The following is a 27,447-nucleotide window of genomic DNA, read 5'->3' on the forward strand; positions in this document are numbered from 1 at the left end:
AAATAAAAGATAAACTTATATATAAGTTTAATAAATTCCAAAATAGTTATCTCCTTGTTATTTATCTCCTTATTTAATAGAAGAAAATCTATAATGTTAAAATGGCTTGCTTCCATTAAGTTCTTCACCAGCAGTCAGATAAACTGAATAAACTGAAGTATTGTTTTAATAATACTGATTTTTAAAAAAATATATCAAAAGCTCAATATAAAATACTCCCTGAACCCAACCTCTTGAGATGGACAAGTCTGAGAGGTAATAAGGGAGATGAATCCCCTCTCATAACCTTAAAACAATTATGTAGCTTTCTGCAATGGGAAACAGCTAATGGAAAATACAAATCTCTCTAAATATTCTTTGCTGTTTCCTAAAAGAACTATCTTCAATTCGTCAAGCTAATTATTATGTTCAACAACATCAAATTCCAGCAAGTCATTTGATCAAACAATAATTTATTAAGTCACATACCATATAGAGATTTCATCCGATTTTTACCTGAACACACCTCAAGTAAAGAAGCTTCACAATATCATCCTCCCTTTCAGGAAATTCTATTTTTGGTTTAAAAATGTATGTTCGATTAAAAACACTGAAATATCATCAGGATACCAACTGTTTTAGAGAACAGGACTCTAGCCTAAATAGTAGAGCTTACAAATCTCTCTTCATACCCAAACGAACTGACAGCTTTACACACGAGCATAAAGCACACAGACTGGGGACCCTGCAAACCAGAGCCACTTTATTTCCTCCAGATCACCTTCAGCTTCCCTCGTGACTGAGAAATAGATTAAAACACAACTTCAGTTATAGGTCTCTTGGGTAACATGTATTAATCCGAGAAGAAAGATCTGAAAACACAGTCTCAGCTATAATTCTATTATGAACAAAAATACCATTAGTTAGTAAAACAAGACCAAGATACACCCACTTGACCTAATTCTAGACAAACCTATTCTGGCTACACTGCATCAATACATAACTCACAAACTCGGCAATTCTCTCCAGTTTATTTTAGAGTCATAATTTTCATAAAAAAATCAGCTAAGTTAAAGCACCACCAGAAAAACATGGCAAAATGTCTGGTTTTGCGGGCTAAAATAACTCTTCCTGGTTTGACTCTAATAGTCAACCTCTTTTAATAAACTATGTGACACACACAAGCATTTCTCCAGATCACCTTCTGGATTCTGGCACCCACACACACATAGCATAAATGCAAACCAAACTCTGAGCAAATGCAAATCCCACTTGCACCAAAAATAAAAACAGAAGAGTATATAATTTGAGCTATGATTTCTGATATATGGTGACTAATGTGCAACAGAATGACAAATTAAGAACAGAATGCAGAGCAGACTACTTCTAAAGGGTCTTAGAGGACTAGATATCAGCTTTTAGTCCATTATTCTAAGCTGAAAATCTTTAAGAATTTCAGAATTGTGAGTATCACAGTTCAAGAGGCAACTATGTGGGGGAAAAAAAAAAAGAAAAAAGAAAAAAAAAAGGTTGAAGCTTGTACAGCCACAACCAGCTACCTTTCAAAGGTATAACCATGAGTTATGCATTAAAAGCTGGGGAGTTAGGTGATTTATATTTGAAGTGCTAGTTAAATTATCTAAGCTACCCATCTTGAAAATTACATAAAACCATGCTTGAGGGGAGAACAGTGTCTGAGGTCCCTGTGCTCCCAAGGCACTGTCTGAGAGGCAGCACCCTGGGTTCCTCTGGGCTGGGCTGGCTGACCTTGTCCACAGTGCAGCAGAGTGCGTGGATCCCTCCACCAGCGGAGTGAGTTGCTTCAAGGGAGATTCGGGGAAATGCAGGGATACACTGTCCTCACTGGAGGGCAAAGTAGAGAACTGCTCATCAAAACTTGACAAACTAGACGGGCACATGGAGAATGTGGAGGAACGGTTGGAGAAATCAGAGGCCAGGACCCAAGTCTGTGAAAAAGAAATCGCTGAGAATAAATCTATGGCTAATACGATTTTAAAAACTGTTGTTCTTCAGAATGAACATTGAAGCTGTCGAAGGGACAGGAAACATCTGTATCATGGAATCCAGGGAGGGTAAAAGGCCCAGCCATGAAACCTCAAGTATGAACGGATTCCAGATAATGAGGGTCGTATATGACAAGTGTCACTGCTGAGCACACTCAGGGGTAGCGACCAAAAGAAGCCACGATGGGGAGCCCCTGTCTGTTAGAAGAGTTTCTGAATATGACAAATTAGAAAATAAAACTTTTACAAGGGCATGCTACTTGTTCAAATACTTTATCTAGACATCATAAGTCAAAACGTTAGGACTGAATGTTTTTAAAAGCTAATGTGTAGAAGCCAAGGATTCTAATTCCTAACTTACTCCTCAAAATTTTAAAATTTGGTGTCATATCTAATAAGGACCCAGAAAAAGAAAGGTAAGCAATAAAAAGGAAAAAGGAACAAAGGCACTGATAAAACAAGTTCTAAGTGCAAGCTTAGTTGCAACCAAACTTTGTAACGAAGGACAATCTATTCACTTTATATGTGACAAATATTTTGGTTAAGCTTTTAATGGGTAAAAAGGCTTCAGATATAACAATGAATGATGTGAAGTTAAGAGAAAGAATATAAAATACAAAGTATCATATTCACCTTTTCTAGTGACAGAAAAATCTGTTTTGGGTAGTTTTCAATGGCAAGTGAAATTTCAGTATTTCTCCTAATATTTACCTTCCAGTTTACCATCCACACTAGAAGGTGGAGGGATGTGAATTAGAAAAGGTCATTACAGTGTTTTGAAAATCCAGTGGCTAAATTGAAGAAGACAAGTAACCAATGACAGTAGTAAGTATTTTGTTAATAAACTGTTTATGGTCAGATCATTTGTGAATACAAGGAAAGACTTAAGAGGACTGGTTCTCTGTTACTCCTAAGAAACATCTGCTTACAAAGGTCTAAATACCAGGTGTAGACTGCTAAAATAAGGACGAGTGTAGCAAACACAAGATTTTACCCACTGGAGAAACTAAGCGCTAAGTAACTGAGAGATGTTACTGTACGGTATGTACATAGTATTTTTTTCCTTCTTTCAACATTCATTAAGTTTTTACCATGTCTAATACATGGCAAGTGTTGTGCATTTCCTTAAGCTATTTATTTGTTTTCTAGAACCTAAGATTTCATCCTTTTAATACCACACAGAAAATACAAAAAGAAAACCACAAAACCATACTACCGATACTTAAGAAACTACCCATATTATCATATACCACAATACAATTCTATCTCAGTAAGCTCATTATATCAGCTACCTCAAAATCAACTTATGACACCCGAAATACTAGAATATCAAAATCTGTTAAAAGATGGAAAGACCAAGAAAAGTTTTAGGGACTCTGGAAAATACAGACACACATGAAGCATAAAAATTATCTACAATAATTTTCTTTTATACTTACACCATGTAAACAGATGACCACAACCAACAAAAAGACTAATCCCCAAAAAGTCCTCAGGGATGTCCACTAGCTTTCCTTTGGCCATCATTTCACTGAGATCACTGCTAAAATAAACCCAAGGTTTTATAACTGAAAACTTAGGGACCTTGAAATCATTGGGATGAAATTTAACTGCATGACTTCCACTCCACCGTAAACCTAATTTCTGACTACTTTCTAATTAGCCTTTTTTCTTTTCTTCTGTTTCTTTCTTGTTTTCTTTTTGATAGTATTTTTCAGACAAACTACTTTAGAAAAAATTGGCTTTCCAGACATCCATGAGGAAATAAATCAATGTCAAAGAATTTAATTTCTAAGCAAATATTTCTCAAGAAATTTACTTGGGAGAAAAAATACATGAACATCTTAATAGCAAAGTGATTCATATAAGTTTATGATTTTTATTAATAGTCAAAATTTTAAGTCCAGAGAGTTAAAATGTTTCTCATATGAAATAGGTTCAACAAAGACTTGAGGAATGGTTGCTGGTATTTATCTTCTCATTCAAATAAACTAAGGTCCTACTGTTTATTATTCCAATGCCTCATACAACTCTTTAGCAGCATGAACTTTAGCATCTTTACTGTAATCAGTGATCACACAACTAGCAATTAACTCACAAGTCTTGCAGCTTCTACAAAACAATGTCCAAGATTTCTCTCCCCAATCTAAATTTATACACAGCAAACTAGTCACAACTTTTAAAACATTCTCCACTCCCTGTCCCAGGAAAATACCATCCAATTCCATGAAGCACAACTATAAATCAGCTGTTGGTATTATTACATTTGGATTTTGCTTTACGATGTCACTGACACCTTAGAACACTTAAATGAAAAAGCTAATTATTTCAACTCTGCTTTTGTTTCTGTAACATCACCATCAACAGAAAAATCCAGAAGTCTTCAACAGGAGCACTATGGCTTCAAAGGGAGCTCATTATTTGTACCTGCTTTGCCTTTTAGGATTTTATTCTGGTAATACTGCCACTCCAACTGGGGGTTAGTTCCAGGACGCAAGGGTGCCCTTCCTGTGCCTCTGTTACTTGTAACAGCCACTGGTTTTCCTGTGAGGAAAAGAATAAAATTATTTTAAAATCTAAGTACAGGAGTGTTAACACTGACAACATGTAAAGGAAAAGTTTTCAAAAGGTTTTAAATATATTTTTTTCTTTAGCTTTATTTAGGTGTTAATGCATAAAGGAGCTATTATCTCTAAAGATTATCAATCACCATGTACAAATGATTCCAGTTTCTCAGCACACTCCCAAAAGTAAATTGACAATTTTGATGCATTTTTTTCAACTTTAAAGCAACATTATTATCTAGCTTTTCCGTATTTTTTGTCTGGTTTCTTACAGTTAGAAAACAGGCTGCTCAGATCCTAGATTCAGACTGGAGGGGTAGGGAGAGAAGGAACTAACTGATCTAGATTTTCTATTATCAGAAAAGTAGGGTAATATCTAATCTTCTAATTTTACAGCAAGACACACAAAATAAATATATATGCAGAGGAATCACAATCTGACCTACTACATAATTGAATATTAAGTATATAGTCCTCAGTTTTTGGTTTATTTATAAAAAATTTTTCATGTTTCACTTCCATGTGTTTGTGTTGTTAAGTTACAAGGTTATTTCTAATCTAAAGCAACAGCATAAGTTAATACACACATATGAATGCATTTGTTGTGAGGACAAAAATAAACAAGCATTGAAAAGTCACTCATGAGCTAAAAAATCAATTCTTTGACATTTAAATACTCCTTTCAGAGATGAAGCAGTAATTACTTATGACAAAAATAAAGGCCCAGTATTAACCCCCTGCAGTCCCTGTGCTTTCCTTGATGAAGAGCTGACTCTCCAAATAAAAGGTCGCGTCTCTCAGACACAGAGAACCACTGAAAAATCCACAAGAAATATTTCTTAAAGTACTAATTAGCTCACAAATATCTGAAATTCCATGAAAAGACTGCACAGATGACAGCACATTTTAGTGATACTCAGTAACACAAAATTACAACTAAAAAGTTAAAATGTTTACTATGTATAGGATATTTATTCAAGAGAAAGCATAGTGATCCAAGTTGCAAAGACATATGCTACTATAAAATTCCAACTTATTGACAAATAGTAAATATAGATAAAAATGTGGAAAATGTCCAATGCAGGTCCTTGCCTAAATTAGTCTAATATGACAGAGCCTTCAGCTGAAGATTAGTTCTTCCTCTTTAGGAAGGTAATTTCAACAGGGAGAAAAACTTTTCTAGTTTCCCTATATCTTTTCATGACAGTGAAAATTTTTAAGCAGGAATTGATTTTGCCAAGGAAAACTAGAAATATTTCTTTTAAAGATTTTGTGATCCCTTAGAATATATATTTATAACAATATATCAATTTTCTGAAAACACAAACAAGAATACAGACCTTTGAGATCTGGTCTATTTCGTATACCCACTGATACAAAGAAGCAATCCATATCAACATGCATTATACAGCTCTGATGTCGGGGTGAACTCAATACTGACATATTTCCTAGAACGAAAAAGAGAAGGTTCAAACCCCAAACTAATTTTTAATATTAAAAAAACAGGTCTAGTTAATTTTATAAAAATTTTTAAATGCTTCCAAGTCTTAAAGAATCTGTTACAGATTATGTCTATCACCTCAAGAAAAGGCAAATTTCAGTGTCTTTAGCTCTAAGAGTCTTTCATATACAGGTTGAACTTTCAAACAATTAAAGTCAGTTGTTTCTGATTTTGAGCTTCCGAACAATTAAAATCAATATAAAGGTTTTTTCATGTATTTAGTTACATGGAGCTAAGTAACTTCAGATGAACACTATTCCATGCAGACTACAAACATTTCTCAATAAATTAACAATAAAAATTGCTACTATTACTGAGTGCTTTGTACTTATCAGCCACTGTTGCAGCGATTTACATGTGAGAATTTCAACACTGAAAGATAAGTAATCTTACTATCCTCATTTTATAGATAATTACTTGCTTAAGTCACACAGCCAGTTAAGAGACTGGGCTGACATTCAATCCCAGGCAGTCTGATTTCAGAGCCCACAAGCCACAACATGGTTGTTCTAAACAGACATACTTAAAAAAATAGTTCAAGCAGCAAAAATCTGTGTATAAATTCTCCTCATGCCATTAAATACTGTTCGAAATTAGTTCTAAAGCTTATATTCCACTTTTAAGGAGAAAAAGGTGTTCTCTCCTGAGGACTCTGGCTTCTATCCCCCTACCAGGGAGACTCATTGGGGTTAACTCCAAACCAGCCACAGCCAGAGCCTTCCCCTTCACATCAGTCTTATCCTATCATTTTCCCTACTCCTTTAAGACACATTACCTTGGAAATAAGAATCCTGAGCTTGTAAAAAGTTCTCATCCCATAAAGGAGTTTTCCTCTGGTAGATTTAAAAGAATACTAGTACTGATGGTTATATTTCATAATAGGCTTCCAAAAACTTACATCTACAGCTCAAAAGGTTCAGACCACTCTATTTACTAAATTGTGACTGTGAAAGCATTTATCTAGTTCTATGTGCAAGGCACTGAGCCTTTGTTCACATTACCTTCCTTAAGCTCCTAACCCCATGAGGTGAGCATCATGGACTATCATTCCACTGCAGAGAGGAAACTGAGACTCAGAGAGATGAACTGATGTGCCCATGGTCCTGGCTTCATGAGAGTAGCTGAGCCAAGATTTGGGTCAGACTATGTTATCTAACTCCAAAGCTGTGCACTTCTTGCTATCTTCTGTATTATCTTGAGAAATGATTTATAAAATAAACCTTAACAAATTCTGCTACGTAAGTGTCATACAAATATAATGCAAACAACCCAAAATAATGCCTTTAAACATTCAGATAGTACAGAATGCATAGACCGAAGACCTACTGAATGTTTTCATATAATATAAAAATTTCTCATTTTATTCCCATTATGGAACTAATTCAAAAGAATTCTTTGAAGCTTTCAAAATTAAATGACCTTTACGTTACAAGGCCAAGGCATGATGTCAAGATAATCTAATACCTATAACATTATTCTGAAATATTTCAGAAATAACAAAAAGCATTTAGGAACACATCAAACAGCAAAACATAACAGAAGCAGCCCATATGGAGAGGCTCTATCACTTTCTAGGGCAGAACCATGAGCTTCTCTCTGTACCTCAGTTTCCACAGCTATAAATTAAAGATTAGATATTCTCAGAGATCCCTTCCCCTGGGAAGTTGGAAATGTATAATCTGCAAAAAGCAACAAAACCTCAACCCAGATACTAATTTATGATCACTGGTATAGCAATTTAGCTTGTTATTGATTCTGTTGTTTTTAGGAAGCATTAAAAAACAAAATACAATTAACCAATCCACTTGTATGTGAAAATACTTAATTTCACCAAAAGTTTACTACTGCAATCATAACAGCTATGTCAAAGTTAATTATTTAAAAATCATTATGATGCAAGCTTTTAGAAATTAAGTTACTCTTACGAGACCAATTCATTCTTACACGAGTTTAAGTACTGAATATAATACATGTTATATTTTACACAGTCCAAAACTTCAACAATTGATAAAAGTCTACATGAGGAATGAATATTGAGAACCTTGTTACTGTTTAAATTACCTAAAAAATTTCAGTTAGCCACACTGAAGTCTAATTTTGTAAAAGATATTTCAATAAATGTTTTCTATAATGTTATACTTACTGTAACTTACAAAACCTCGTCCTCCCAAAGACTTTTATGAGAATATTGATCAGAATAACAATGACAGCTTAAGAACAAAATGATCAAACACTGGTTGTTTATTAAGAAAACAATTTTAGTAAGTATCTACCTGTGTCAGTTACAACAAGTGCAGACCTGCCTGTTTTCATTTTTTTTAACTTTTCCCTTCCTGGAAAGATACCACTACTTTGTCTTTGTAGGGTATTGACAAACTCAGTAAATTCACACTTCCACATTGATATGTGATGCAGTCTTGAACGAGAATAGAAATCTGAAATAAAACTGCAGTCTGAGGGTCTGGATGGCACTGAAGGTGCTGCCTTGCTAAGAGAAGGTACTGAAGTGCTTTTTGTGCTTGAAGGCCCCTGAACAGTGGAGTGGTGAGCACCATTTATTTTAGTGTTCGTGTGCAAAGATGATAATGAAAAGGAACTAGTTCTGTGTGGATTCCGCAAAGCATCTGTGTTCCCGGTGCTTTGTTGCAATGACTGCACACTGCAGTCTCTAAAGTCGGTGCTACTTTTCTCAGCCATCTCCTCTTCCTGGGCAGAGTCTGTGGAAAGCCTGCTAGCAACACTGTTGCTTGCGGGCAGCCAGCAACCCTGTGTCTTTAAGGCACCATTAGAGCTATGCGTGTGGCCATTAAGAATGGCAGGGCTGTCTCTGTGAGGTGGAATTCCATTTTGTTTCCTTCCTGGAACGATCTGCTCCAGCTCCACAAAACTAAAATCATTATTTCCATCTTCTTCATTCCAGCTGTTCATTCCATTGACTTTGACTTCTTTTCCTGTCTCAAGCTTCTTAATTATGTGATTTCTAAAGGAGAAAAAAAAAATGTTCTTAAATTAATAATGTCCAACTTTCAAGCTAAAACAATTTTTCTCATTTAAACAATGTCTTGGTGATAACACTTTGATATTTCTCCCCTTAAAAAATGAAAAGTTAAGCTCCTCTTTTTTACTTTTTCTTCCAACAAAAGATAATTCTTTGCTAAACCGAAGTAGCAAGATAACCAGGAAAACTAGTTATATTGACAGCTAAAAAAACCTCAATTTTTAAAGTTTCAGACACCCTCCAAAAAGATATACAACAGAATCCTTTAAAGGTTAAGAAAAATCCAAAACTATTTTCAATTACTTTTCCCAATAAAAATTAATTGGAATCTGTAAGCTCTAAATACCCAGTATGTAGCACAGTGTCTGGCATGTGCTGGGTAGTCAATAAATATTTGCTGAATTAATGTAATACTGAAGAAGTCCTATAAAAAGGGATAAGAAACTTTGAGTTATTAATTCCTACTTCTAATTTTAGCTTTATATAAGACATTTTTCAACACATTAAATCCAATACTGCTACAACACTGAGGCCAGTATTAGTTTCACTCAGGACAAGACTGACAGACCATTTTCATTAATTCATTAATGGAGCTAACTGTTGCCCCACTGGATAAAAAGAAAAAACCAGGTCAATGTGTATGGGTAATTCAGTAAAATTTATATCTAGAAAAATGAGGACACTTGCCCTATCAACCAGGGAAATGGCATTTCATTTTTAAGAAAAGCACATTTAGATGCCAAGGTGGTCCAAGGCAATCTGGACCAAGTTTCTTGACGACAGATTTATAAATACAGGACCTATGATAAATGTTATGCTTAATTTACATCCTGGCTCCTCTAAATGTTTGCTAGGTAATTCTGTAATAAAGACAAAATTCATTTGCACTCACAAAAATCAACTAATTAAAAAAACAAAACCCTGAACTATGGAGCAATAATTCATTCTTAGAAATGTCCACAGAATTAACATAATAAGATTTCAGGCTCCAGATGACGGTGCCATATCATATATAGAACCAAGGCACAGGTGAGATTACCACAGTACTAGCAGGTTTAATCTGAAGTCCCTCATCCTAATATCAACATGATATACCATTAATGACAGTCTGAATACACAGAAAAGTCACACGAGTCAGATACAAAACATTACCACCCATTTCTGGGTTGGCTCTGGCTGACCATCTCATGGAATATGTCAGCCAACTCTGCGTAGGTCCAATCCTCACAGATGATCAAGCCAGTGAAAGGGAAAAAGACGATCAACTGGAAACAGTTAAAAGAGGAAGGGAGAGAAAACCTAACTTGTTACATGTCAGGGGAAGGCTGGCCCCTGAGCTAGAGAGAGAACAAGGGAGCAAAAAGTCATCACATAACAGAATTTTGAAGAAATGTGTAAAATGTATTGAACATATCAAAAAATAAAGATCACAGTAAGCAACAAGTTAGAAAATTCTCAATGTCTGTTTTTCTGTGTCTCTAATATTAAGATTCTTTAACATCTTTACTAGCAACGTGCACAATGGAAATGCATATATATTGGCAAGAAAACCCATTGCAAATATCTATTCTTTGTTTTTCAGTCTAGACAAGTGGATATTTAACAAAGTAGTTGGACTGGAAATATATAATCAGTAAACATACCTTTATTAGGCAACAGTGTAAACAATATTAAGAGGTAAAATCTAATATGTACATTTTTCCTAAGACTGACACAAAGTATTTTAAAAAACACTTAAGTGGTCCCCCTTATCTGCAGTTGCACTTTCCACAGTCTCAGTTACCTACAATCAGCTATGGTTTGAAAATATTAGAAAGCTTCAGAAATAAACAACTGGTAAGTTTTACATTGTGTACCTTCCTGAGTAGCCTCACTACTGTGGCATTTTATCATCTCACACCATAAGGATAACTATAGTAAAAAAAGACCATACCCACTTAACTTTTATTACAGTATATTGTTATATTTGTTCTACAACTAATTACTATTGTTAACCTCTTACTGTGCCTAATTTATAAATTAAACTTTATCATAGGTATGTATATACAGGAAAAAACATAGTAAGTAAAGGATCTGGTACTATCTGCAGTTTCAGGCATCCACTGGGGGGTCATGGAACATAATCCCCTGAGGATAAAGGGAGACTGCTGCATCAACTTTCTACTTTTATTAGTGTGGGTAAGAAAAAAACTGAATTTATATATTCAAAAAGGTTTTCTAGTATTACCTGTTTTACACCTTCATGGTACTAAAAAAATTAAAAGTTTTAGGTCATGTGAAAGCACCTGAATTGCTTATAAATGAATACAAGTTAAAGGAAAAAAAAAACCCCAACAAGAAAAACTACAGAAGTCAGTGATATTGGATCCTCCTAGGTTACACTCATGGTCTTTTGGCAAAGACATATCCAACTCCCAAAGCAAGCAATTTAACAAATAAAAAGACTGATGATGATAATGAACCAACTGATGTATAAGTTAAGGTAACATACCAATTAATTATGAGACCAACTTTCCCAAGATTATTGCAATTAAAGCTTAAATCAATATATTTTTAAAAATCAGTCAATTAGAATAAACTCTAGATTCAACTCTAACTCTTTAACATTTAGGGTCACCAACTAAATTTTCATTTATATAAAATATTTATATACTTAGAATTGTTATGAATTTGAAATTTTTCAAAAATTACCTGGGAATGTTAACATTTTTGTCAATTGTTTTTCCATGCGTAGCATATAACAAAAGTATAGCTGGCATAGTTAATTCAGTTTTTGAGAAAGCAAAATTCAAGTGTGGAAATAATTACTTTCAGAAAAATCAATGGAAAATTTTACTTCTAATAATTTAAGATCCATTAGTTTAACATGAGAATCTAAAATGACTGAAAAACCTTTCCTGTTTACACTTATGAAACTCATATTTATGAGGATATGAATTCTGTGAGGGCAGAAGGTATCATGATAAAAATAATTTTTAATTAACACACCCACACACCTATTTTAGCATGTTTAACATACATGAATGACCAGGTTATATTATTGTTTCTACCTTCAGCAGAGCAGGAACCATACCCACTGTTAAAACCTAGCTTTGCAGCATTGCCATTCTAGACAAACTTACACCCTGTTGTTGAGCTGTTTGGCTCTATTGCTTGGACCGGGCACTGGGTCCTCAGGTTTGCATACAGGATTGAAGGTGAGACCTTTCTGCACAGTGGACTGCTTGCTGTACAGCTGATAGGGAATGTAGGACAGGAGTCGTCCAGCTTTGATGCTGCAACAAAAAAAGTAACACCAATTTAAGAATTCAATACTTGGAAGAAATGAGCTTCATGAAAGATCAATGTTCTTAATGATGGGAGTATTTTTGCAACAAGCCATTTTTCTTACTTTAGTTCTCCTCCCTCTATTACAGTGGTCCTAACACAATATAATCTTACTTAAGCATTGAAGAATGACTTTCCCACCCATGAAAAAACACACAACTGAATTTTAAAAATCAGCCCTGGCTGGTGTGGCTCAGGGGATTGAATGCTGGCCTGCAAACCAAAGAGTCACCAGTTAGATTCCCAGTCAGGGCACAGGCCTGGGTTGTGGGCCAAATCCCCAGTAGAGGGCATGTGAAAGGCAACCACACATTGATGTTTCTCTCTTTCCCCTCCCCTCTCTAAAAATAAATAAAATCTTTAAAAAAATAAAGTAAAATAAAAAATAATAAAACCAGTGGCCAACAATCCTACATGAGAAAAAAACAACTGTACAGTATGATAAGAAAAACTGCAAGCATGGAGCTGGACTAGTTAAAATTTTTATCTTGATTTTAATATTGTCCACAATTTCTCCTCAAGTTAATTATACAATCATAAGACTTTCTCAAATCTCATCTCACATGTTAAGTTTTCCCAGAACAAGTAAACTGGATGAGGATTCACAATTTCCACAATTCATGTTAGGCAGGTCTATTAAGTGTGAAAAACTGTAAAATTTTAAAAAATGGGACAAATAAAGAATCTCAACTTAAAGAGTAATAAATAATTCATACTGTTTTAATGTGTGTAAGAGAGATAGAGATGAGGCTACTTGAGGATGTGAACTCTCTGAGGGGAGATGCTATCATATATATCCACTTCTAAATGTCCACTATGTATCAAACATAACCAGGAAAAACCAGTGCCACATCAGCCTTGTTATAAAACTAGGTAGTACTGGGACGTTAACTGACACTCACAAACACCTATTCCTTTGTACTTCCGAACAAAAACTAGTTTGATTAAACTGTCTTAAACTGATTTTTGCTTTCTAGTAAGTTGAGTTATATATGGTTACTACACCATTTAAAATATAATTTTTAACTTAAATTTTAAAATAGCCAACCAATATACTTATGCTAACATCCTAATTTTAAAACACGTTCCTTAACTATCAGGAAATATTTCTCAACACATCTCTGGCTTTAAACTTCCAATGTACATAAAAGTCATATTTAATTATTTAAGAAAAAATTACTAAATAGACAAAATATACTTTCTTATTGTGTCATAAATCCAAAAGTTCTGACATTTAATTTTCTCAAAGGACACTCCACAAAACATTTTTTAAGAGAAATAACAAACATGTAAGAAATGACTGAAGTGGCTAACAAAAAAAACCAAACAAACAATTTAAAATACTGAGTCAACTGTGAATATAGGAAAACACAGTGATGATATATGCTAAAAATGCAACTATATAATGTTACAGGCTATGTCCTTTATGTAATTATATCAATATGTATTAAATAATTCCACTCAAAGTACCTATACTATATCCAAATGCTAAAACTACTAATTATGATGGTAAAGAACATACTATGACATATCAATTTTCATTTACCTAAATATTTGCTGTCAGGTAGGTTACTTTTATCAAGGTTACAGATTATATTCAAATATTAGAATCAAAATCCTAAAATTAGACCATATATTAATTTACTTTTATCAAACTTTTCTTCCTTTAACAGCTGGTCTCAACTGCCTGACTGTCGATCTCCCTTCTTGTAATATTATCTATCTTACCTGCTTCCCTCACCACAGAAGAAGAGGTACTTAATAAGTGAGTTTGAATTCTAACCTTAGCCTTCCACCTTCTCATCACATAGAGCTGTAATTAAAGGAACAGTAGAGAGTAAAACTACACCTGATGTGCCAGTTGCACACTGAAGTAAAACCAAAGAGCAATGAATGAACAGAGAAACTGCCCTATTATCATGCTCGCGTCTCCCACCCCACTGACAGCATGCTGGGGTGGTAAGTCTTTAAAAGTGATCTCTATGGCCAATACTGATTATACACACAGTGTAAGATCTTGTCCCACCCCTAACAGGGGCCATGTCACCCAGAATTTAGTCTCATATAATTAAGTCCATGGAGACTGATAGAAAATAAGAGCCAATTTCAACAGTGCAGGTCTCAAATCACACACCCTCAGAGACACCTAGTAAAATGAATTAAAGCCCAATGCACGATACATGTTTCACAAGAAATCCTTTCAATATGAAGCCCAAACCACTATCTATCAGTTTCATACTCTATATTATCCCTACTTATCCACTTATTTATCTGTAGATATACAGACAGAAATATTATCTCTAAGTATATTTTTAAAAGTTCTTTAAAAAAATCTCTCAGGGATTAATTTCTGAGAGTTCCTAATTTCACTGCTTATCCTGAGCACAAAGGAACTGTACCTATCTACACTTTCTACTGTTCTTACATTAAAAAGAGCCAAATATCAAAATCCAAATTTAAAAACCAAAAGAAGCTTTATATATTTTGATACACACATGAGAGAGTTTACATTATATACAATGGGTCAGGCACATATTAACTGTAAGTGAAATATTAATCTGTGTTGAGGAGTCTTAATCCTTGCTTTGTCCTACAGCCCTGCCCCACTTAAAGTTATCTCTAAAACAAAACTTTGTATCTAACAGTTCTCTGAATCATTTCCTATTTCTTTCAATTGACAATGAATTTATGCTGACAGTTATAACCAGATTGAGAAATTTTACAAAAATTAAGATACAACAAAATCATCACATTAATTGCTATTCCAAACTTCTTCTTCTAGCTTATAGTAACAGCACTTTATTTATATGAATTGTGCACATCAAATGCGCTTATGATTCTAGTCAATGTCCCAGTTACCCTCTATTAGAAAAACAGTATCAAACATTGGTATATGCACCCAACTATCTATTCAAGCATCTATCTTCTTTGATATTCAGAAGTGGATTTAAAGCAAGAAAGAATTTAATGATATGCTAAGGAAAAACTGAGCTGTTTTTGCCTATTCCACCATTAAGCAAAAGTCATCTTTATGCACCAAAATTAAAACTCCCTTTACCCCACCCCCATTACCTAAAACTTTCCAACCACTCACCCAAACACCATAGCTCAGAAAAGGAAATAAGCAGGTCTGAAAATACGTATACAATCTCTTGCTCTTTCTCCTATAGGGTCCATGTTGTTTTTTTATACAGATACTGAGTGTTACATTTATTCATTCTCTAGCTTCTAAAGACCAAGAATGTATTTTCCAATAAAATATTACCTACAAGTCAGTGGGGGGTAGTCTGAAATGTGTGTGTTGGTTAGTTAGCCAAGTAAAAAATAATTTTAGAAGAATTCTGTAGTGCTGTGAGGAAAAAACATAAATGACACCAAGATTATAATTTTTTTAAAAAGCCAAATTCATACCAGAAATTAGAGTCATGCACATTTTCTATGAAGAATAAACTGAAGCAAGACACAAAAACACAAGAGAAATGAAAAATCATGACAGGTAAAGTTGTAATCAAGTTTTATTTGAGTTAAACAAGCACTCTAGTATTTATATCAAATATAATTAGAAACAAAGTTTTAGTCCATATGAAGTATGATATCTTCAGAGTATCTGAGGATACGACAAATATGCTAACATTTTATAGTTTGGGAGCTTAAAAAGAAAGGACAACCTCTACAGAGAATCAGTCACTCCCATTACAAGACCCAGGTGAGTACGCATGAATTGGAACAATGCAGACCATATTCTACACTCACAGTAAAAATACGAGAACCTAACCACAGGAGGGTGGCAGGCTCCCATGCTAAAAAGACTCAACACAGAATGAAAAATAACAAAAACAGTATCAGCCTGTCAAAACCTAGGACAATGTTCTTAAACTGTGTTCCATGGTACTCCACAGCTTGATGAGGCAGTGAGGTGAATCACAGCAGCATCTTATTAACTATTGTACACTTCAAATCTCAATTAAAAAATTGTCTGTAGAAAAGGAATATGGCAAAAATTTGAAAATCACTGATACTACAAGCAAGTGTAGGATTTACAAGGCGGAGGCTGCAGTAAAATAATCTCGTACCTTACACTAATGCACACAGGACTTTCCTGCCCCTTAGCAGTCATGGTCCTATAATCGTGTACGTACACTGACTCAGGTTTCATGGCACAGACACAGACACCAGGGGATTCTAATCTGAGCAAAGTAATCACCTAAACACACTCAGAAGTGGTAGTTGCTATTTAAACTGCCCAAACTAAAAATAAGAAAGCTAATTATAGAAAAGAGTATCATGTATCATCCATTAAGTTGCTAATAAAATGTTTCAAATTTTAAGTATTAAAAAGTCTCATTAAAACACCGCTGAGGAAAAAAGATAAACAAGACTTGAGATTAGGGTGTGAAAGAAAAGAGTACTCTGATTTAACCAAAAGGATTCCATGCTATGATACAGTAGTGTACACTAGGCATTTATTTTATGTATAAAGATATGCCCACAAGCTTAATTAAACGGCAAAGAGCAGCCCCAAATAGGAGTCAGAAAATCTAGACTCTGAATCCTGCTGTGCTTGGGCAAACTGGTTAACCTTATCAGACCTGGCTTCTAATATACAAAATGAAGCAAACAGACCCTATAATCACAATATCCAAATTCATTTCAGTTATTAAAAAACAGATTAAATTTGACTTCAAACTAAAACAATCTACTAAAGTAAATTTTAAAATTTACAATTCCTACAATTACTTTTCATATTGTATGGGACTGGTCAAAAAGTTTGTTTAGTTTTTTTCCAGTAAGATGGCTCTAGTAGTGCTTAATTGTCTTTAACTTTACTTGAAACAATTTTCTTAGACTGTATTATGTCAGCTGCAATTAGCAGCATGCATTTAAAAAAAAAAAAACCTATCAAAAGAGGTGAATTTTTGTGCAGCCATTTTAATATTGAAGATGGAAGAAGATACACAACATTTTTGGCATATTGTGTTTTATTATTTCGAGAAATGTAAAAACACAACCAAAATAAGAAAAAAAAAAGATTTGTGCAGTGTATGGAGTAGGTGCTGTGACTGACTGAACATGTCAAAAGTGGTTTGCAGAGCTTCTTAGTACGATTGACATTTTAGCCAATAATTCTTTGCTGTGGGGCTGTCTTATGCATTGGAAGATGTTCAGCAGCACCCTTGGCCTCTACCTACTAGAAGCCAATAGTGGGAGATAGCCGGCATACTCAAAATATCCAAATCAATAAAGTTATTGGTGAAGATGAAAAATGTGTCTTTTATTTTACAGAAAAAGCTAAATGGACTTTTTGGCCAACCTAATATTACCTTTCTAGCTGCGTTCACGGCAAGGAAGAGCATGTATAAAGAAAACAGCTGTCATGAAAACCACCATTTTCTCAGCAAATCAAGTCCTGCCCAGTAAGAGTCCTTTTCACTTCCACTCTCCTACTGTCCATGGAGCTAACCCATACCCCATCCCCCAAAGCCAAACAAACATTCCCACATCAAACTCCTAGCCCTGGCACAAGGATGGGATTGGAATGTCTGTATGCAACAATACATGGCTAACTTCTGGGATGATCCTAACTTCTTACACTGAAAACTTGACAATTCCTTTTTAAGGAGACACACAGCTAAAGGCCGTGTTCACTGATCCAATACAAAGAATGGACAATGGCTAGGTCATGAGACCACAACACAAAAAATCTGTGAGATGATCTAGGTATGGGCCTTCATCAATCCCCTAGGGCTTAAAAAACCCATAATCTGTAAAATACATCTGGCTTTCTGGAACCCAAGTGCATTTTTTTTTTTTTTTAATGCCCTTTTGCCCTGGTGGGACAGCTCAATTGATTTGAGCATTGTCCCTACACATCAAGGTTGTGGGTTTGATCTCTGGTCAGGGCACATACAAGAAGCAACCAATGAACGCATAAATAAATGGAACAACAAATTGATGTTTCTCTCTCTCTCTGAAAATCAATAAATAAAATTTAAAAAAATGTTTTTAAATGAATAAAAATGAAACACCCTTTTGACCTTTGGGAATTTATTTTTTAATACTTGCTAATGTTTTTAGAATAAAAATTAAAAAACAACAATTACGCCTTCCATATTATGCATCTACAATGCGCCAGGAGTTGAGCTAGTTTGCATAAATTATTTCTAATTCTCACATAACCACAGCAGGTATATATTAGCCTTCACTTACAAACGAGGAAATGGAGTTCAGATGCAGAATGACTGCATGACTCTTCCCAAAGTTACACAAGATGACAGGCATACTTAATTTAATTTCTGAGTTTAGAGGTGAACCCCAGTGTGTCTCCAGAGCCCAAACACAGGGTTTTCCACTATTCTATGTTGCCGCCCACTGAATCTGTGCTGCTATATCTGCTATACAAAGGAACTGAGCAATACTAAATCTGCTGAATAAATAAATTCATGGAAAGTACTAAAAAAATAACATCTGTTTCATTAGCACTCCATACTATCTCACCACTCTTTTATACAATATCTATAATCGACTTATTCATACAATTATGATTTTAATATTTTCACTTTCATAAATCTAGCAAACACTCATATATACAAGGTCTGTCCAGAAATTATCCAGTCATGTAATATGAAAAACAGAGACATTTACTGAAGAAGATACAAGACACAGGAAACACTGTACATAGGACAATGACGCCTCAGTCCCCTTCAAAGTAGGAACCCTTGGGACCTCACACAGTTTTCCCAATTGCCATCAGCTGCTCCGTCACATTTCCTTGAATCTCATCAATGGTCTGAAATTTCTTCCCTTTCAAAAGTGATTTTAATATTTGGAAAAGCCAGAAGTCACAGGGTGCCAAATCTGGGCTGCAGGAGAGCTGAGTCACTGGGTGATACGATGTTTCACCAAAGGACTTTGCACAAGATATGATGCAGAAGCAAGCACGTCGTTGTGATGAAGCTGTCAATCACCAGTTGCCCATAGCTGTGGCCTTCTGAATCATCCAAATAGTTTTCATGGAAAAATGTTCAAGCTTAATGCAAAATTTGATGCAGATTCATTGCTCTGAACCTTCTACTGGCTCAGCCATTTTGAATGCAACGGCCACACAGTACACATGCTCGCTCAACAGTGTCTATGGCCCCCACTGAGTAGTACAGTCAAGTCATCATTGTTCATGGATGTGCATTCCAGTCCACTCCCCTTCACTGCCAGGTTACACCAACGTCACGCAAACTGTTCTCGTTATAGTAACAATGGCAGGACATTTTCCGAACAAACCTCATATAACATTATTGTTTCAAAATAAAAATCACTTAAGTTACGACTCACCGCCAATGTTCCAGATGACACATTTAAACTTCGAAAGCCAATATGAATGGCTACCACTGATTTACAACAAATTAATTCCAAACAGGAAGCACTGCCTAGCCCCTAATAGGTGCACAAATATTTGCCAAATGAATAACTTGCTTAGTCTACCTCCTCCTATTACTACGTCCGGCTGCTTACCTCAGTCATTGCCCCTAATTCCTGGTAGGTGAGGTTCCAGGAACACTAATGTAGTACTTCTGATAGGATGTCAAATCCTATGGCCACCTGAATTATCAATGTGAGTTTATAAAGAATACAGCAGTGTTGTTTAAAACATCAATTACTTTTCACCCTTAAGTTTAGAGGCAATGTTAGTGTCTATAATAGAATAAAATGTATTCCAATTTTTCAAACTTAAAAATTAAAAATTAAACTTACCTTTCCACAATCCATTCTGGCCGAATTACTTTTTCCCCCTTTAGTTCTTTGATTTTGGCAGTAGGAAGGTTGGTGGCAATAATGTGTGTGGTTTTGGATCTGGAATAATATACATGGTACTGGCCACCATGCAACATCATCAGCTTTCTCAATTCCTCAGCAGAAGGGTCTGTAAAGTTAACATTAAAATATATTAAGAGTGTTATATATAAGAAAGTAGAACCTTAGCAGAATAATCCCTTAAACAGGTCATTCAAAGAACATATCACTGGTTCACTTTCTCCCTGGCTGTGTTACCAGTAAACAAAGTTGGGAGGTAAATCACAGGGTGATAAAGGTATTGTGCCTCAGCACACTTTTCCCTGGCTACTAGAGACAGCTGACCAACACAAACATATCTACTGCAAAGAGGTGCCTAGAAGAACAAACAGGGACCTCAAGTAACCAGTCAAATACTAACATCTGAGCAAAAGTTTTTAAACTGTGGACCACATTTAACTATATGACCTTGATACTAGTATCTTATGATTTAAAAAATTAAGAACTATGAAGTCATTTATGAGTCAGTTTACAGAGACTCCAATTAATCTAACAGCTCCTTCAGAATATGGCAGGTCCTCAAATAGCATCATTTCTTTGTTGCACTGATGAGATGCCACAGAAACTTAACTCCTGTTTTTATCAATCTGCCTATGGTAAAACTGGTTGTTACACATCATTGCACTTAAAATCACAGAACTTACTGATGACATTAAGTGAGGACTTAACTGTAATACAACAGTAAGCAGATAAATTACTCATATTTACTATACACAGACATGCTGCAGGGCTTATTAATAGATTTTATTAAATCTATTAATAAAATAATGAAATAAAATAAAAATAATAAAATTAAAAACTATAAAATAATTTTAAATTTTATTTAAGAATATATAAAAAGTTAAAATAATCTAATTCAGCTTCCTAACATGAATTTGCAAGGACAAAAAATAAAGTTCACCAATACAGAAAAATAAATTGCAGACCGAGAAACATCTTTTTTTTCAGTTTTGTTTCAAAATATTTAACTATTAAAAAATATCTCAAACAAGAATCAATGTAGTTTATGCTTTCCCATAAAAAGAAATGTCTGACTCATTAAAGCTGTAACAGGCATTTACTACTATCACATTAAACTAATTATTTTCAATAGCTTTTCTATTTCTTTCACCTATTATCCTAATGAAAGCTCTAAATCACACCTCCCCTAGCAACAGCTGTACCATGGGGGGTGGGGAGGGTCACAGGGAGCTTACGTATCTACTTTGTTATTCAAGCAACACGTCCAAGTATTTAAGTGAACACTTTTATTATAATTAACTACCTAATAAGGTGAGTTTTAGACTTTTGAAGAATTAAAAAACTGACACAGCACATATGGATATTCCAGGTTAATTCCTGGTAAATTCTTACAGTGTAGAACTGATTCGATGTTACTGATCCCAAATTCTAACACTGCCTGGTAAATGCAAGCCCCATTTATCAAGATCTCTAGTAACCTCACTAACAAGAGTAGAAACATGAAATGACTTTATTAATATTTTTATTTAACCCAATAGATCTAAAATATTACTTCAATATGTAATCAATATAAAAATTGAAACGTTCCACATTCTTTTTTTCATACTGCGTCTCCAGAATTAAGTGTGTATTTTATACCTACATCACATCTCAATTTAGACTAGCTACATTTGAAGTGCTTAACACATGCATCTAGTGGATACCAAATTGGACGCGGTACTAGAAAGAGAAATGAAAACAACTTGTAATAAAATTAACTCAAAAGTCATAATGGAAAGGTTTTTAGGGGTTTGGGATAACAAAAACTAAGCTAGAGCATCACAATGATTTAATGTAAAATTGTGGAAATTAAACAGTTAGGCCAGTCAGGAAGCTATAGTTTATGTACTCTCTTTCCCTAAGGTTAAAGAACTTGGCTGACCTTATTAAATAATAATGAACAGTACCAAATTAAAGGCTAGATGCAATGCAGTAAGATGGACAAACACCAAATCCAGTAAAAAGCTCAGAAACGTTAAAAAAACACCTTACGAACTAGTCAATAATTTTCCTAAACCAATTGTATTAAATGACTGAAAGTGAAAGCAGCGGGCTGCCAGGAACATACCACCTTTGCACACACATACTTGTTGTGAAGCACTTTCCATTCTACTAGTTGCTCTTTGAAATCTAATTACTGTAGAAATTTGGAACTAGAAAACCTGAAGACTTCATTGTCTTTTTTCATGGGATAAAGTTAAGGGGGCTCCTTCAAGTTCAACTTTGAAGACTCATATATTTTTCAGTGTGACTGAGCCATGAAAACCAATCTATTAAAAGGCAAGATCACATAAACTATGGTGTCAGACAAACCTGGATTTAACCCTGGCTTTAACATTCTTTAGCTGTGTGACTTTGGACAAGTATTGAACTCCTTAAAGCTTTCTCCTCTTCCTTCACAAAGAAAACAAGTAAGCCTGTAATGACGAATTAAGTCTGGTACACAGGAGTACTCAATATAAAAACTGTTATTATAAAGCATGAAGACATCAGAACTCCTTTCAAGTAACATGTATGACTTGAGACTCCTGCCCTAAACCCTATAAAAAGGCAGGAAGACAATACATATGCTGACACACAGTGGCCTCAACTTTCAAACAAAAACAGAACTGCCAATAGTGCACTAGGCACAACAGCAAGGAACTGCTCCATCAGCTCAACAGCCTGGTATGCATGTGGTTGGAGACTCCCTTATTTTGGTTGTAATTTTTTTTTGAAATTTTTAAAGTAATATTTCTCTTTGGTTCTATTTCTTCAGCAATAAAACATACTTCCAAATTACAAGTTCAAGAGAATATAAAAAACAGCTCAGAAGATTTGCATAATAAATTCATTTTTGTATCGAACATCCTTCTTTAGTTCAGCAGATGTGCAATAATTAGACAAAACTGGGAGACAGAATTCAACAGTATGAAATCTATGAGACACTAAGAGTGGTGTGACGCACACAAGGGACCCCATCCCCGCAATCTACTACAGTAGTTCTTTTCTTCGCAGTACTGATTATAATCTGAAACCATCATGTCTATTTGCTTACTTGTTTATTATCAGATATCCCCCCGGGACATGTGCTCCCTGAGGACAAGAACCTTGTCTGTCTTACTTTGGTGTATCTGGCACAAAGCAGGTGCTCAGTAAATATCTGTTGAATTAATTGATATCCCCAATGTGTCAGACTCCTGCTAGGAGTTTACCCCTCTAGCAAAAGGAGTGCAAGTAGGTAAGTATCTCAATTTTCAAAATATTTACTCAGTCTCTCACAAATTAGGCCATATAGCGGACTACTAAGTGAGACTGACTGGGTTCAAATTCTAGCTCTATTTTATTACTTGCTAGTTGTATGGACCTCAGGCAAGTTACTTAACTTCCCAGGCTTCAGTTTTCTCACATGTAAACTGGGAATAGTAATAGTGCCTCAGAGGGCTGTTGTGAGATTTAAAAGAGCCAAAAATTGTAAATTGCTAAGAAAAGTGCCATACACATAGTGAGAATTACATGTCAGCTATTATTAGTATTATTATTAATATTACTATTATTATCTTTTTTTCCAAAGCAGGAAGATGGAGCATCAGGGCTGCTCTGAATTTATAAAGCATCAATTTTTTTCAATCATAATCCCACTTACAAATCCTTCTCTTGATGCCCACCCATCAGTAACTTTCTTTCTAGAAGCTCCTAGATATACTGGCAAGAATGGGAAAATGAAAAATCAAACAACAAAATTATATTCAGGGAAATGCTATTCTCCAAATCTTTACAATTGGTGTTACCCTAGAGAAATGTCAGAACTAAAAGAGATTTTTGAGATCAAATAACTATTTCATTTTCCATACTGGTATAAACAAGATTAATCAAGTTAAACAGTCTGGGCCAATTCCAATAGTAAATAAAAATATTAAACACCTTCGGGTATAAAAAAGGCAATTGAATCACCAACAAAAACCATCACCACAGATTATCACTCAAATTTTGGTGAAGAGCCTTTAAGTAAAACAATGTCTCTCTCTAAGGCTTGGTGCCTCCCAAAGATGACTTTACTGGGAATAAAAAATACAGCACTGGTTCTAAAAATAAAGATTTTTAAAGGGGCTTGTGCTAATAGAATTTTTTCCTTAAGGTGCTAATAATTTTTAAACAAGTAAATTAGCTCTGGTGGCTCAGTCAGTTAACTGTCATCCTACAAAGCAAAAAAGGTTGCTGGTTCAATTCTTAGTCAGAGCACATGCCTGGGTGGCAGGCCAGAGAGGCAACCGATCCATGTTTCTCTCAGAGAGAAATGTTTTCCTCCCTTTCTTTCTCCCTTCCTCCCACTCTCTCTAAAAATGAATAAAAATTTTTTAAAAATAAACAAGCAAATTATTGCTCATTAATGCTCTTGATAAAGTTTCTTATAAATGGCACCAATTTTAGGCAGATTAACAAATCAAAGATTGGAGAGATTAAGGTAACTTTCCAAAGTCACACACAGCTAACAGGATGGCCACCATTCAGATCCAAGTCTGTGTCTCCAAAAACTCCTACTAGCTCAACCTTAACATGATGTAACCCAGGATAGAGAACTGGTTTTCCAGTTGCGGATTAACACTGAAAAGTCATGACATCTTGGGCAACTCACTCATCTCACTTAGCCTGTTTCCTCACTGACAAAATGAGAGGTAGACTAGGTATTTAGGATCATTTACAAAGCTGTTGTACAATTCTATGCAATAAAGAGAACTGCATTAAATAGAATTTAGTATTATTCTATGTGCTAAAATCATTATCTCCAGCAAACAAAATGTGAAGGCTATTTCAAAAGTTTGTAAGAGAAAGCAAAAGAGGTCATATTACACCCAATTTTATGGATAAACAAACTAAAGTATAAAAAAATGTAAATAAGAAAAAACAAACAAAAAATACATATGCAAGATACTGGAAAAGGTAGGTCCACACTTCTATATCTTGATTAATAATCAATGTCTTACTCACATAACAGGTACTAACTTAAAAAGTTTATAGAGTCATAGAACAGAAAATCCTTAAAAGCAAATATTGACTCTACTGTGGCCAATATAAAACAAGTGGTATAAAGGAAACACAGTGAACTGGAGATCTAAAGCCCTGAGTTTAGTTTGGCTATGCCATAATTAGCTGGGTGACATTAAGAAGTGATAATATATACATATAGATATACAAATATATAATGAATACATGTATGTAAATGATAATATTGCTTGTTGAGAAAATTACAGAAGTGAAGACCCTTTAACTCTTGGCCTTCACCCTGATTGGTAGTACTAGTAGAAATGACTTATCATTTCTACTATCTTTGTGCTTTAGTGACAGAGTCGGATGGGATGATTGGGACATATGACCTTACATTCCTTTCAGACCTAAACTATTATAAACCCATTTAGCTTCTGGACAATTCTCTTTCACTGGCTCACATTCCATTACAAATAGGTTCCATAAGATCGATCAAACACCATCACAGAAAACAAAATGAGTATTACAAAACCAACTTTACAACCCATCAAAAAGTTAGGAAGAGTGCTTGGATGACATGGACAAAATAAACTATCTTGTATGATATGTGTAGTATCAGAACCCTTACTCAGTTAAATTTATCCTCTATAGTGGAAGTTCTGTATCTGATAGTATTATATGCTAATAACCTTTGTGAGTAGAAGGCCAAGGTTTAAATATTTTATTTATTTATTTTTAGAGAAAGGGAAAGAGAGTGAGAAAAGAGAAGAGCAAAACATCAATCAGGCACCTCTTGCACAACTTTAAACAGGGACCTGACCCACAACCCAGGCAGGTACCCTGAAGGGGAATCGAACTGGTAACCTTTTGGTTTGCGGGACAGCGCCCAACCCACTGAACGACACCAATCAGGGTGAAGGCCAAGAGTTAAAGGGTCTTCACTTCTATAATTTTCTCAACAAGCAATATTATCATTTACATACATGTATTCATTATATATTTGTATATCTATATGTATATATTATCACACATCCTAAATGGCTTACATCAACCCCAAACTATTAAAATACCAGCACAGAAGATCTAAGACATTTGAAAAAAAAATTGTAACTAATCTATTCTTTTTATTTACAGCTTCACTACTGAGGCTAGGCATCAGTTTGAAACATGATACATGAACAAAATACTCAGAAAATCTCCTCTATGACAAGGCAATTTGGTAGTCATTTTTACTAGCAATCCTAAATATTTGAGAGAGAAATTTAAGATTAGTTGCCAGTTTCCCTAAGCCATTATTTAGCAAAATATGATTTTAAAGAGCTACACTGTAACTGGCATCTCCTGTTATAGAGTACTCTCATACATATTTACATATAATAAACAGAATAAAAAAACAATAAATTTTTGCACATGATAAAAATAAAACTTAAAAATATTATTTTATTCCCTATAGGCAGTAGACACTTATGTGTGTCTGTTCTAGTAAATAATATAGTCAATCTTATTAAAAAACATTCCCCTCTTTGTAGAGCAAAATATAAAACTGTCATTTAATTTTATAACCATAAGCAGGTAAAAAGAACTAAGAAAGAAAATTAACATTAATTTAGTGCCTATTCCTGTTAGTATTTTACATACTTTACCTCACTTAATCCTCACCACCAGTGATTCCAATATAGGAATTCAACAGCACAGTCTCAGCACAAGTTCTCTGTGAGATTAATTTCAACAGCATGTTTACAAAACAAACAAATGAAGCCAAACATTTTTGAGGATCATATGGATAACCATTTCAATATTAAGCACTGACACACAATTTCAATGCCCAAGTTTTATTATGAGGGTGCTGGTGCTGTTATTATGCATTCCTTTAAATGCCGTGGACTTGTCAACCAACGGTTGTTGGAGCCAATTCAACACCAGTAGGAACCCCCAATTTGGGGTGAGGTGAAGAAGGGAACTTTATTACTGCAAACAGTTCAATTGTGATACAGCATGGCTGTAAGGAAGCCCTGCAGCAAAAGGGCCCTAGGACAAGACGTCTCTTTGGCTAGACAGCTCTAATACTTTTGGCTCTTCACTGCTGTGCCACGAAAACACAGTCTTCAGTCTTCAGTGGGAAGAGAAATTGCACTGGGAGCCAGAGTGGGGCTGACTAAAATAGAGAGAAGTTCCTGCCCCTGGTCACTGAGTGGTCCATCCTCATGCAAATGAGTTCTCCAAATCCTTGCAGTTTGACTGATC

The 27,447-nt window shown here is 34.8% G+C and overlaps 1 protein-coding gene across 3 annotated transcripts in view; it reads right to left on the reverse strand.

Annotated features, from left to right (window-relative positions):
• The window catches only part of REV1 (REV1 DNA directed polymerase), a 93,871-nt gene that overhangs the window by 27,399 nt on the left and 39,025 nt on the right, over nt 1-27,447 (reverse strand). For 2 of the 3 annotated variants that reach the window (XM_054586325.1, XM_054586316.1), the window contains exons 4-8: nt 20,140-20,308; nt 12,189-12,341; nt 8,342-9,048; nt 5,908-6,015; nt 4,431-4,547 (exon numbers count right to left, since the gene is read on the reverse strand). In XM_054586325.1, the coding sequence (XP_054442300.1) occupies nt 4,431-4,547; nt 5,908-6,015; nt 8,342-9,048; nt 12,189-12,341; nt 20,140-20,308 (1,254 nt within the window). Of the gene's footprint in view, nt 1-1,746; nt 1,791-4,430; nt 4,548-5,907; nt 6,016-8,341; nt 9,049-12,188; nt 12,342-20,139; nt 20,309-27,447 lie in introns of those variants that run through there. The other variant, XM_054586342.1, reaches the window with a different exon arrangement.

This window comes from Pteronotus mesoamericanus, unplaced genomic scaffold (assembly GCF_021234165.1).
Source record: "Pteronotus mesoamericanus isolate MK-2021 breed Mesoamerican mustached bat unplaced genomic scaffold, CSHL_Meso_final contig_121, whole genome shotgun sequence".
NCBI lineage: Eukaryota > Metazoa > Chordata > Mammalia > Chiroptera > Mormoopidae > Pteronotus > Pteronotus mesoamericanus.